The 13453-nt window shown below is 38.8% G+C and overlaps 2 protein-coding genes across 11 annotated transcripts in view; one reads left to right on the top strand and one right to left on the bottom strand.

The window, feature by feature from the left end:
* The window catches only part of HDDC2 (HD domain containing 2), a 605961-nt gene that overhangs the window by 554689 nt on the left and 37819 nt on the right, over positions 1-13453 (bottom strand). The gene's annotated exons all lie outside the window — the stretch shown is intronic.
* Positions 1-13453, top strand: part of TPD52L1 (TPD52 like 1) — a 106515-nt gene that overhangs the window by 87388 nt on the left and 5674 nt on the right. For 4 of the 10 annotated variants that reach the window (XM_060190524.1, XM_060190522.1, XM_060190518.1 and 1 more), the window contains 3 exons: positions 2659-2760; positions 7576-7590; positions 9542-9580. In XM_060190524.1, coding sequence (XP_060046507.1) covers positions 2659-2760; positions 7576-7590; positions 9542-9580 — 156 coding nt within the window. Of the gene's footprint in view, positions 1-2658; positions 2776-7575; positions 7591-9541; positions 9581-13453 lie in introns of all 10 variants that reach the window. The other 6 variants (XM_060190523.1, XM_060190519.1, XM_060190525.1 and 3 more) reach the window with 3 other exon arrangements.

The following is a 13453-nucleotide window of genomic DNA, read 5'->3' as shown; positions in this document are numbered from 1 at the left end:
ATATATATATATATATATAGAGAGAGAGAGAGAGACAGAGACAGAGAGACAGAGAGAGAAAGAGAAAGAGAGAGAGGACAGAGGTGGGGGGGAGGGAGAGAGCCAAAGCCTTTCCCAATGTGAACCTGGGTTATGTGTGGCAAACCAAGTGCACTATCCAAATGAACTAATTTGCAGACCCTTGATTTATTTCTCTTCCCTCAATTTAAGTAGCTTTTGTTTCCCACTTTATTAAATAACTCTTAGAAAAATAAGAATCCTCTGGATACAGTGTTATCTTTCATGCCACCATCCTCAGTACCTCATGTCAATTTTTTTTTTTTTTTAACCAGAGCACTGTTCAGCTCTGGCTTAGGGTGGTGTGGGGGACTGAACCTGGGACTTTGGAGCCTCAGGCATGAGAGTCTGTTTGCATAACCATTATGCTATCTACCCTCTGCCCAGGTCAATTTTTTTTTTACTTTTATTTTATTTATTCCCTTTTGTTGCCCTTGTTTTATTGTAGTTATCCTTGTCGTCGTTGTTGGATAGGACAGAGAGAAATAGAGAGGGGGGCAGGCAGAGAGGGGGAGAGAAAGACACCTGCAGACCTGCTTCACCGCCTGTGAAGTGACTCCCCTGCAGGCGGGGAGCCAGGGGCTTGAACCGGGATCCTTATACCGGTCCTTGCGCTTTGCACCACGTGCGCTTAACCCGCTGCGCTACCGCCCGACTCCCCCAGGTCAATTTTTTTATGTACTTGAGAATTGATTTTTTTTCATTATTATCTTTATTTATTGGATAGAGACAGCTAGAAATTGCAAGTGTAGGGAGAGATAGAGAGGGAAAGAGAAATAGCTGCAGTGTTGCTTCACTACTCACAAAACTTTCCCCTTTGCAGGTGGGGGCTCGAACCCAGGTCCTTGTGCATTGTAACAAGTGCACTCACCCAGGTGCGCCACGACCCAGTCCCCCTCAGATCATTTTTTTCCATCACGTTCTGTTTATTCCTTATAGCCTGTCAAGAATACCCAGCGTCCACTACACTTTTCCGTTTTCACTGTCACAAGTTCAGAACCATAGAAGAATATCCTTTTTGACCATCCATTCATTCATCTAGCATTTATTGAGTTTCTCTAGTATTCCTTTACCAAATTCTAGGGATACAAGATGAATGATTTCCTTGCCCTAAGGGGATAGTCTAGTAGAGACATAGATTGAAACACAGATCTTTGCAGTACTATATTCCTAAAACTGCTTTTGATTAAAATCACCATATTATTTTGTGTCCTTCTTATTCCCAGCTACAAATATGAGAAAATTAAGTGAAACTCCTAGTTGTACTTTTCTTTCTTCCGATTAATTTTACTGATATAACAGTAATTCAACTGGTCCATTGAAATCTGCATCTCTAATTTTATTTATTTATTTATTTATTTATTTATTGCCTCCAGGGTTACTGTTGAGGCTTAGTGCCTGCACTACAATTCCGCTGCTCCTTGAGGTCATTTTTTCCCATTTTGTTGCCTTTGTTGCTGTCATTATTATTGTTGTCACTGCTGTTGTTGTTGTTGGATAGGACAGAGATAAATCGAGAGGAAGGGAGACAGAGAGGGAGAGAGAAAGACAGACAGACACCTGCAGACCTGCCTCACCGACTGTGAAGCAACTCCCCTCCAGGTGAGGAACCAGGGTGCCAAACCTGGATCCTTCAGCCGGTCCTTGCACTTCACTCCATGTGCACTTAACCCTCTGTGCTACCACCTAACCCCCATCTAATTTCTCTTTTTAAGACTTTCTCTTTTATTATTAACTTTTAAGTTATCTTTATTTATTGGGTAGAGACAGCCAGAAATTGAGAGGAAAGGGGGAAGGTAGAGAGGAAGAGAGACAGACACCCACAGACCTCCTTCACCACTCGAGATACTTTCCCCCTACAGGTTGAAACTAGGGGCACGGTAATATACGCGCTCACCCAGGTGCCCCACCACTCGACCCCACATTTCTAATTTATTTATTTTTATATTTATATTTATTTATTTTCCCTTTTGTTGTCCTTGTTGTTTTTTATTGTTGCTGTAGTTATTGTTGTTGTTACTGATGTCATTGCTATTTGAAAGGACAGAGAGAAATGGAGAGAGGAGGGGAAGACAGAGAGAAGGAGAGAAAGATAGACACCTGCAGACCTGCTTCACCGCCTGTGAAGTGACTACCCTGCAGGTGGGGAGCCGGGGACTCGAACTGGGATCGTTACGCTGGTCCTTGCACTTCGCACCACTTGGGCTTAACCTACACTGCGCTACCGCCCAACTCCTCACATTTCTAATTTCTTTGTTATCATTGGTGGCTATTTCATTGGCAAGTATCTCTTCTTAGAGTTAATACAATTCATTATGAATAACTCTCTATTCTCAAAGCACTTCTCTTTGAGATTAGAGATAGGCACATTCAGTCTATTACTTGTATATCTTTTCTGAACATCAGACTTTTCCCGCTGACAAGGGCCAGGCAAACGTCATCCCTTAAAACAAAGAATGAAAACAAATACTTTTTATGGATGATCTTTTTCCTAAATCTATTTTTAAAAAAGGGGATTGTCAAAGGACAAAGAAGAGCAATAAGTGTTCATTGGCCATTATGGCATATAAATTATTTCACTATTTTTTGTTTTACTTATAGCTATAAGAAAACACATGAAACTCTGAGTCATGCCGGGCAGAAAGCAACTGCAGCTTTCAGCAACGTTGGAACAGCCATCAGCAAGAAGTTTGGAGATATGAGGTACTGTGAGAAAAGGTCTGGAAAGAGTGCTAAGTTCTTGGCTTTACAAAAGAAGGAGAACCTACTTATGGGCTGGCCTTCCTAACTCACTCTTTTTCATAGATTAAAAAAATGTATGTGGCTCAAACCAATTTGTAGTTGAGATAGACCTCTAAATACCTCTTTCTCAGCTTTTGATAGGATTATGTTCCAACAGTCACACTGCTTGACTTAATTAATATCTGTCCTTGAATATGTACAATTTTACAATAGATTTATGCAGATGTGGATCCACCATAAATTGAAAATATCACTTTTAAAATACAAGTATCACATCTAACCTACCAAACTCCACAATTTAAACTAGTTTTTCTTTTTTTTTCCCTTCTTTCTTTCTTTTTTTTTTTTTTTTTACTATAAGGTGTATTGCTTATTTTTGGATTTGATTTACTATTCCTTTTCTAGTTTTGTAAGGTGAAAGCATAGGTGATTGATTCTAGATTTTTTTTTTTTTGCTTTCAGGGTTATCGCTGGGGCTCAGTGCCTGTACCATGAATCCACTGTTCCTGGAGGCCACTTTTCCCCATTTTTGATACCCTTGTTGTTGTTGTCATTGCTGTTACTGTTATTGAATAGCAGAGAGAAACAAGGACAGAGAGAAACCAAGAGAGATGGGGCAGACAGAGAGGAGGAGAAAAAGATAGACACCTGCAGACCTGCTTCACCGCCTGTGAAGTGACCCCACCCCTGCAGGTGGGGAGCTGGAAGTTTGAACCCAGATCCTTATGCCGGTCTTTGCGCTTTGCTTCATGTGTACTTAGCCCGCTGCACTGCCACCTGGCCCCCTAGGCTAGTTTTTCTTAAACATGCTCATAACTCTTAAATTAGCCTACAGATGGGAAAAAATATTTAACACAACTTATTTTACAGTAAACTGTTAAATATATTATGTAATGTATTGAATGCTGTGTGAAAGAGATTGGTTTAGGCAGGAGAAATTGAGAGGGAAGGAGGAGACACAGATCAAGTGAAAAATAACTGCACCAGGGCTTCACCACTAGTAAAACTACCACCACCACCTCTCCTTCCCTCTCCACAGGTGGGAACTAGGGACCTACAGATGTCCTTGAATGTGCACTCAACCAGGTGCCCCACTGTCCATCCCCCAAACAAATGATTTGATAAACTGGCGCAGCTGAAAGCACACTGAACCTGACAAATGTTTGAGACAGTGAACTATAATTGATTCCTAGATGATGAGGAGGCTATGGTGAGGGGATCAGTCTCTCCTAATAGGGTCAGTAATAGCTACAGAAGACAATGTAGAGAGCTGGGGAGACAGCTTAGTGTGCTAGAGCGTAGGACTTACATACCTGAGGCTCCGGAAGTCCCAGGTTCAGTTGACACCCCCAGAAGCCAGAGCTGAGCAATGCTCTGTTCTCTCTCCTATAAAAGTAAATATATAGGTGGGCAACCAGTTGAACACACACACACACACACACACACACACACACACACACACACACATACACACACACACACACACACTACCACCATGTACAAGAATCCGGGTTAGAGCCCTCAAGCCCCAACTGCAGGAAGGAAGCTTCATGAGCAGTGAGGCAGATCTGCAGGTGTCCTCTTTCAATTTCTGTCTCTCTTATCAAATAAAATAGAAAGTAAAAAATGGCTGCCAGAAATGGTGGATTCCTAGTGCTTGCACCGAGCCCCAGGGATAACCATGGTGACATGAAAAAGAAGTAAATCTATTAATAGTCTTTTCAAAAGAGACACAGTAGAGTATGGCTGTTAACCCCTGATTGTGGGTAACTGGGGAGGGGAGGGGCAGTAGCTCAGTGCTCTTGCCCTGTATTCGGAGAGAGGATCAAATCACTTGCTAGAGAAAAGAACAAAATTCAAAACTGAGGAATTCTTTCTCTTAACTGTGTATTACCTTTGCACCGCTGCAAAGTTGAAAAATAAAAGATATAAGCTGAGCCATCATAAGTCAGGGACCATCTGTATTGGAGCTTTTTTCTGCCTGAAGGTCAGTCAGCTAAGTTAAGTGATCCTGGGTTCAAAGTTGTTCTTTCTATCAGGATGCAGCCTAGGAAAAAGAGAAGATAAAACCTACCTTTAGTCACAGGTAACGAGAGGGGATTTTAAGTGGATGCAGCACATACTAAATCTTAATCATTGTAATTTAAACAGTAAGTTAAAAGACACACTTAGTGGAATATGTTCTGACAAGTTGTTCAAGGCTATATTTTTCTGCACATACACTGGTATAATTTCTCAGTGCTAAATACCTGCATTTACCCTTTTACTCAAGAATAGTGCCATATGCTATATGTTCCTAGTAGGGTCTTTTCTTCACTTTAGCAGTATTTTTAAATATGCTAATAAATATTTCCTACACTCTAATTACAAATGAGTGTATTATCTTGCAGTGCAAAAACTTTTTTTAAGTTATTTGTACACTTTAGCAATTTTCACAGCTTTGTTATTATATAGAATAAGATGGGAATTAAGATGGATATTAGACTGAGAACCAAATGTCCACAGTATAGGCACCAGAAAAACAATGTATTAGTGGCCATTTTATTTTTTACTTTATGTGTTAGGAAGTTGCTTCATGTAGAATTATTAGGTTCACCTCTCTATCTCTCTTTGTTTATTTAAAGGTCATAGTTTAATCTGAACTTAATTTATATGCTTCACAGATTTTTTCCTTTATAAATCAATTGCATTTTTCTCTTTAGAAGTCAAATTCATTTTTAAAAGATTTCCAAATACATTTAAAATTTCTTCCTAAAAAGCTGCATTTTACCTTATTGGGTTCTTGTATGATTTTTTTTTTTAATCTGCAACTTTAACTGCCTTTCCTTCTGTTTAAATATGGCTTTATTTTGGTATAATAAATAACCTATTTAGTAAGAGTTCCAAACTTCAGGGGGAGCCGGATGGTGGCGCAATGGGTTAAGCACACATGGCAGGAAGCTAAGGACCAGTGTAAGGATCCCTGTTAGAGCCTCCCTCCCAACTCCCCCACTTGTTGGGGGGGGTGTTCGCTTCACAATCGGTGAAGCAGGTCTGCAGGTGTCTATCTTTCTCTCCCCCTCTGTCTCCCTCTCCTCTCTCCATTTCTCTCTATCCTATCCAACAACATCGACAACAATAACAACAATGATAACAACAACGATGATAAACAAGGGCAACTAAAAGGGAAAAAAAATTGTAAAAAAAAGAGTCCAAACTTCCCTCTATATAGAGGATATAACATCTCTATTGTTAAATATGGTCAAAAAGATGGAAAAATGCACCTAAAACATATTTGAGACTCAAATATGGTCCTATGGTACTTTGTAGAGTTTACAAAATGTCAGTGCTATATTTTTTTGCAAAAATCTATTTCTATTGTATATAAATAAGGATAAATCACTGTAAAACAAATTTTAGAAAAAAATTTTAGTTATAGGGCTGGATGATAGTTCACTTTTGAGTCCTAGCACTACATGGGAATGTCATGTCACCAGGAAAAAGTTCTAGTGTTGATTCTGTAGTTTCTCTTTCTGTCTGTCTGTCTATCTGAATAGGAGTCAGAGAGTAGAGGCTGTAAAAAAAAAAAAAAGAAAGAAAGAAAGAAAAGGGAAGAAAGAAAAAAATGTCATCAGCTTTGAAACATGCTCGAACAAGTAACATATCTACAAGTCATAAGTGAATATTGCTTAAATTTAATCTAGTATCATTCCACATTTTATGTAGTTACATGGTACTTGTGCATTCTGGGAACAAATGTCTAAATATGTTTAAAGAATATTGTCACCAAAATTCAGATACCTTGGAAAAAGTAATATCACTTAGTTTTTCGTTAAACCAATTCTAAGTTAATACTCAACAGATTTTTTTTTTTTAAACCAAAAAATTGGGCCTTTCAGTAGCTGAATGGAAAACATTATCTATTGGGTTTAATTTAAATGTTTGTGGCAAGGGAAAGTACTATTTCCCAAGAGTTTTAATTTAACTTGTTGACAGTGAAGGAAGGCCCCTGAACTGAGTCACGCATTTGCTTGCTCCGTAGCTGTGTGGTGGCACACCACCTGGCAGAGCACACACCTTACAGTGTGCAAGTTCTGGGCGCAAGCACCTGGTGTCTACCAGCAGGGGACAAACTTCACAAGTGGTGAAGCAGTGCTGCAGGTCTCTCTCTCTCTCTCCTGCTCTCTTGTGTATACCCTTCCCTCAACTTTTCTCTTTCTGTATCATAAATAAATATATAAATATTTTTAAAAATTGTATTTATAGTGTAGATATCTGTTCTCCTCATAGAAATGTAGCGATAGACTAATACCATTATCTGCCTCCTCAGAATATTTGATCGTCACTTAAATCACAGGTAGTTTGCAGAGATTCACTTAGGTTTCAAGAAATGTTAATACTATTGGTAAAATTATTTCAACAGCTTCTATTTCTTCCAAGTAAATTCTTCTAAGTAAAAAAGATGACCTTAGTGTATTTTCAAAAGAAACAAATAGTGACTCTGTGCAGACTACATGTAATCTAAGTGATGATCAAATATTCTGAGGAGGCAGCTAAAGGCATTAATCTATTGCTACATTTCTATGAGGAGAGCAGATATATACATTATAAATTGGCAAAGTCATTGTTAAGACACATGAAGAATTTAGTATACTCAAGAAGAGTAGTGAATGAAGCTACATAATTTTTGATTTGGGACTTCTGAAATAGGGGTCACGGGGCAAAGTGGCCATTTCTTTTGCATCCTATTGTGCTAACTCTGTTTCTGCTTTCTCCCTTCTGCTTTCCTGGCTGCAGGTCTCACTCCATTGGGTAAGCGTTGTCTCATGGGTCCTGCTTAAGGGGCCCTACTACTCTTTGGCTCTTCCCTTCTTTCCAGAGCATCTGTCTTATACTGTGTGTGCTATGACCAGAAAAATAGATCTCTTTCCCTGCAGGTCTATAACCAGGAAGTTATAGATAACTGTATATGCCAATAATTCATTCAATTTTTTTAAGCATAGTTATCTCATTTCTGAATCATTTATACCGACTTACTTGTTAAATAACCTCTTAGGAATAATTTTCCTCTACATCACTCTTCCTACATTAAAAAAGAAAAAGAAAAGAAGGGGCCGGTGGTGGCACACCTGGTTGAGCGCTCGTATTACAATGCGCAAGGACCTGGGTTTGAGCCCCTGGTCCCCACCTGCAGGGGGAAAGCTTCATGAGTGGTGAAGCAGGGCTGCAGGTGTGTCTCTCTGCCTTTCTCCCTCTCTATCACCCTGTTCCCTCTTGATTTCTGGCTGTCTCTATCCAATAAAGATAATAAAAGAAAAAGAAAAGTAGAGATATTTTTAAATAAAACTTTTAGAAAGAAAAGTAAAAAATTAGAAAAAAAAAAACACCTTTTCTGGATTGTTGTGTTTCTCTGAATTTTTGGTAACTTCTGCAGATGATTCACCCTCAATTTTCTGTGCCTTTTGAAGTTGAAGAGAAGCATTGTTGGAAAATCATATATCTTAGAAAATGTGCAATTGGCATTCTTTTTTGGAGAATTTTCTTTAAGAAAACTGGTTATATTTAAGAGGTGAATAGATTGACAATGCCAATGAATAGACTGACAAATTGCTTTAGTAATTCTTTTTAAGTTTATTTTGGAGGAAATACTATTATTTTTAAATAGAGTGCCAAAAGTAATAACAATAAATATTACCTGATTTTTTTTTTCTTGCTAGGTTCTAACAAAATGTTGCCCTTATTGGTGACCTCAGTAAAGATTGTTGGGGAAAAGGTGATTAGTTTGGCCCCTTACCTGCTAACTTCATGGAGGAAGAGAAAGCTAGGACTGTATGGAAAAGTAGCTCTGGAATGCGGGAGACATTTTGCTCCCTTATCCTGATTTCTGGGACTCATCTAGACATAACAGGCAGGCAGGCAGGCAGGCAGGTAGAAGAGTGTAGGTCAGTAAGCACTGTGGGATTAAAAGAGCAAAAAAGACACACCTGACTAAGTGTGCATATTATAAGCAAGAATCTGGTTTCAAGTCCCCACTCCCCACTTGTGGGTGAGTGGGGGTGCTTCACAGGCAGTGAAGTAGGTCTGTAGGTGTTTATCAGTCTTTGTCTCTCTCAATTTCTCTGTCCTATCAAGAAAAAAAAGGGGGTTGGGGTGAGGAATAAGCTGCCAGAAGCAGTGCATTCATAATGCTGGCACTGAGCCCCAGCAATATCCCTGGTGGCAATAAAAAAAATTAAAATATAAATACTGATGTTTGTACCAAATGTTCTAGAGCAGATTTTCAGAAGTCTCAGCTCCTATGTTGAACTGTGCCAATTAGGTCTGCCAAAGCCAGAGTTTTCCTTTATTGTCTCATGTTAACTAGAAATGTTTCTCTGTAGTTTCTCCACAACAGAGGGATTTAGCTGTTACCTCCATGGCTTTAGTTACTTGGTACTGCCCTCTGCCCAGGAACTGCCTTTTTGAACAGAGGATATTGGAGGGGGAGTTGAACCTGGAAAGGATGTCTACAGACTGCCCAGCTGACCTGTGGGAAAACAGACATTCTTCTCATATGCCTTGAATAAGATGCAACCATGGAACTTCTACTCTTTCTGGAAATGGACATATTCAACCCAACAACAATATATATATATTTAGGCTTTGTGGGATGGGCAGGGAGTATTGCACATACTGAAATTGCTGTTTTAGCATAGGGAGTATCTCATGTACTTACATTGTGCTATCTCTTTTTTATCTCCTTTAATCTGCCTTTGCCCTGAAGCTACTCCATTCGTCATTCCATAAGTATGCCTGCTATGAGGTAATGTGTATAAATTATGTTACATAATTCTAATGGAGAATGTATTTAAAGTGTTATTTTATTGATGTTTGCTTGGTGGCTTTTCCTCCATTTATATATAAGTGCCACACCCTACCTATCTCATTCTCCTTCTGATGGCCTTCAGGAAAAAGGATGACTATTACCTACCCCAAGGTGTAGTAGACTTTGGCCAGATAGACAGATAGATTCAACTTCACTTTGTGTGACTTGAAATAAGTTAAACTATCACCACTGGTTGTTGACCAATCTCCATTCATTCATATATGTAAATGTGATGTGATAGGGCCTAGCTCATAAGGTTGTGCTAAGACATAAACAAAGTAAGCTATGTAAAGCACTTACTGTTACAGGTCCTGGAATACTACATATTTGCAATGATGTAAATAGATCCTTTACTTCAGTAAAATTAAATGCAGGTCCAGGAGAAAATTTGAATGGATGGATAAAAGGCTAAGAGAGACAAAGATCTTAAAATGATTTCTTTAGGGTTATTTTCAGGCAGATATTAAAGTGAAGTGTCTGCTTTAAAAACTTGATGTTAAAAACTATCATTAAGATTACTGAGGTGATGTGAAGCACAAGGACTGGCGTAAGGATCCCGGTTTGAGCCCCCAGCTCCCCGCCTGTAGAGGGGTCAATTCACAGGCGGTGAAGCAGGTCTGCAGGTGTTTGTCTTTCTCTCCCCACTCTGTCTTCCCCTCCTCTCTCCATTTCTTTCTGTCCTACAACAACAAAGGACATCAACAACAACAATAATAACCACAACAAGGCTACAACAACAAGGGCAACAAAAAGGGGGGGAAAATGGCCTCCAGGAGCAATGGATTCACGGTGCAGGCACTGAGCCCCAGCAATAACCCAGAGGGGGAAAAAAAAAAAGATTACTGGATAGATAAAATCATTTGAGATAGAATTTCCCTGCTTCCAGTTGCATGACTTAGTGGTATAACCAGGTAAAACCCCACTAAAAATAGAATATAGAGCAGGGTTGGAAAATGTCTGATCCATGAAGTCATTTGGTCTGACCGTGCCAAGGCAACTGCAGGTAGGAACTTGAAATTCAATAAATCTATGAGCTTTTTCATAGCAACATTCAGTGTTAATTCCTAAATCAATAATTTTGCATGCCCATGAATGATATTCTAAATATCCAAATGGCCACTGGCAGACAAAAAAAAAAAAAAAGGTTCCTAACCCTGGTAGAGAGGAATAAATATTAGATTGGGAATCAGAAGGTTCAGCTTGTAGATCAGTTCTTCCAAAAATGAATTTTGCAAGCTTGGAAAAGTCACCTCAAGATGTCATTTTTCATCACATTTGAAATAAAGGACTAGAATCAGATGCCTGGCTCTCCCCGTGGTACTTCCTGGATCTCTGGGGCTCTGTAGCTATCTTGAGCTGCTGGATAAAGGGCAGGGAGGGGGGAGTCAAGCCTATGCAACCCTTCCAATTTCAGTGAGAATTCTGCTTCTTCTACCTGCTTTATGCTATAATATCATTGTGTGAATGCATTATAGAGGGATTTCAGTTTATCTAGTTTGAGACCAATGAAACAAAATTCTTCCGGGGGCTATTTAAAGAACAAACTGTTTGTAATCATATAGAGTATAATTAAGTCTTAGCAAACAGTTTTATCTAGCAGTCATGCTCTTGCAATTTAATTAGAGAAAAGTCTGTTTTATTGTGTCTGATGATGTCTCTTGTAAACCAAGACTGTAGTTACTTTGGGATTTTAATCACAGTATTTGGTTTTCCTTATTTGGTAAGAAAGAGAGAACATAGATTCAGCATTGCTTAGTTTGTCTTTGAATGACTTTCTCTTCCTAGTTAGAGAACACCCTACCTGAGTACTGCAGCCTAAACCTCTGAGTGTCTTTACTTGCCAAATGTTAAAAAAAAAAAAAAAAAAAAAACTTGGAAAAAAATTAGCGTGACAGTCATCATGAATTTTCCTGAAAATAACTTGGAAAAGTTCCATTCACATACTGGTTCATATTGAAACCAGTGGACTGAACTGTCTGCTTTGTCTTTCTTGTGTAGCTGAAGATGACAGGAAGTCTGATGGAAAGCCCTATTCCAATAAAACCTGCAGTGGAAGTCAGGTGCTAATAAAGATGAAGTCCGGAGTCATCCAAGTAAAAGTTTGCTAGTTTTATTAAGCCATAAAGCAGAGAGAAGTATTATTGCGATGTCTTTAAAAAAAAAAAAACATTTTATTTAATTATTTAATTACTGTTGGAAAGAGACAGAGAGAAATTGAGAGGGGAGAAGGCGATAGGGAGAGAGACCCTTGCAGCCCCGCTTCACCACTCGTGAATCTTTCCCCCTGCAGGTGGGGGCCAGTGGCTTGAATCTGAGTCTTTGTGTACTGTAATGTCTATGTTTAACCAGGTGTGCCACTGCCTGGCCCCTCTTATTGAGACTTTCTCATAGGAATTTGACTCATGTTTGAGCCATAGCGTAGCTGTTATGGATGTCACACTTGAACTCTCTGACTGAATTCACTGTTGTTAATTTGCACTGCCTAGCGATTATATGGCACATCTGTTTGGAAGCTTCTATCAAAGCTAAATTAATTCAACAAATCTATGTTGATTTCCTCTTGATACAACTAAAGATGGGCTTCATCCCACACTATATAACAACAATCATATTTCAGTCATTTTCCATGTGATGTTTTTCTAGGCTTGTCCTTTAGCTTTGTTCTGCACTCAAGTGAAAATAACAAGTGACTTACCAAACATACTCATGCTCAGTTGTATTAGTTCATCTGAAAATAATAGCAATTTTTTTGGAAAGCTGACATAAATATAAGATCTAAAATACTTTTTTAAGGGGCCAGGTGGTGGCACACCTGGTTAAGCACACATGTGATAATGTATAAGGACCCAGGTTTGAGCCCCCGGTCCCCACCTACAGGGGGAAAGCTTTGTGTGTGGTGAAGCAATGCTGCAGGTGTCTGTCTCTTTTCCTATCTTCCTCTTCTCTCTTAATTTCTGACTGTCTCTATCCAATGAATAAATATAAATAATTAAAAATAGGGGCCGGTGGTGGCACACCTAGTTGAGCGCACATATTACAATGCTCAAGGACCCAGGTTCAAGCTCCCGGTCCCCACCTGCAGGGAGCTCTTTGCGAGTGGGGAAGCAGTGCTGCAGGTGTCTCTCTGTCTCTCTCCCTCTCTATCACCCCTTCCCTCTTGATTTCTGGCTGTCTCTATCCAATAAATAAGGATAATAAAAAAATAATTAAAAATAAATAAAGTACTTTTATATCAGTTCCTGTTTCTTTAGTTCAATTCCTCTTTCTTCAGTACGACTTGATATTTTTAATGACAGTAGTGTCATTAAATCATGTTATATAGCTAAAAAAATATTGAAACCCAAAAAGCATGAAGTGTAGCATCTAACGTTTTAAATTAACAGGATGTTACACATTATTATGACACCAGAAATGAATCACAAGGTCAAAAGATTACAAAGTTTCTGACTGACAAAAGGGAAAATGGCATATCCCCATGGGAGGAAAATGAATGTACTGTTAACACCATTGAGATCAAGGATTAGACCAGAATGAAATTCTATTTTATTTTAAAATAATAAAGGCATTGACTTTCAGAAATATCACTTCATGAAAAAATTATTACCTCTTAAGGCATGGAAAAGAAAAAACCTGTGAACCATTTCTCCCTTGAGTTATTTCTGTTCCACATCATATTCACTAAAATAAATAATTTCAACATTCTAAGTGGGAGAATTCAAACATAACATTCTTCAGATAAACTTCCCATTGTTTATCAAAAACACTAATTGACAAAAAGAAAGTGATGTCAGGAGCAAGTAATGAGTAAAT

Source organism: Erinaceus europaeus, chromosome 4, assembly GCF_950295315.1.
Source record: "Erinaceus europaeus chromosome 4, mEriEur2.1, whole genome shotgun sequence".
Classification (NCBI taxonomy): Eukaryota; Metazoa; Chordata; class Mammalia; order Eulipotyphla; family Erinaceidae; genus Erinaceus; species Erinaceus europaeus.
This window is presented reverse-complemented; position numbering and strand designations above follow the sequence as displayed.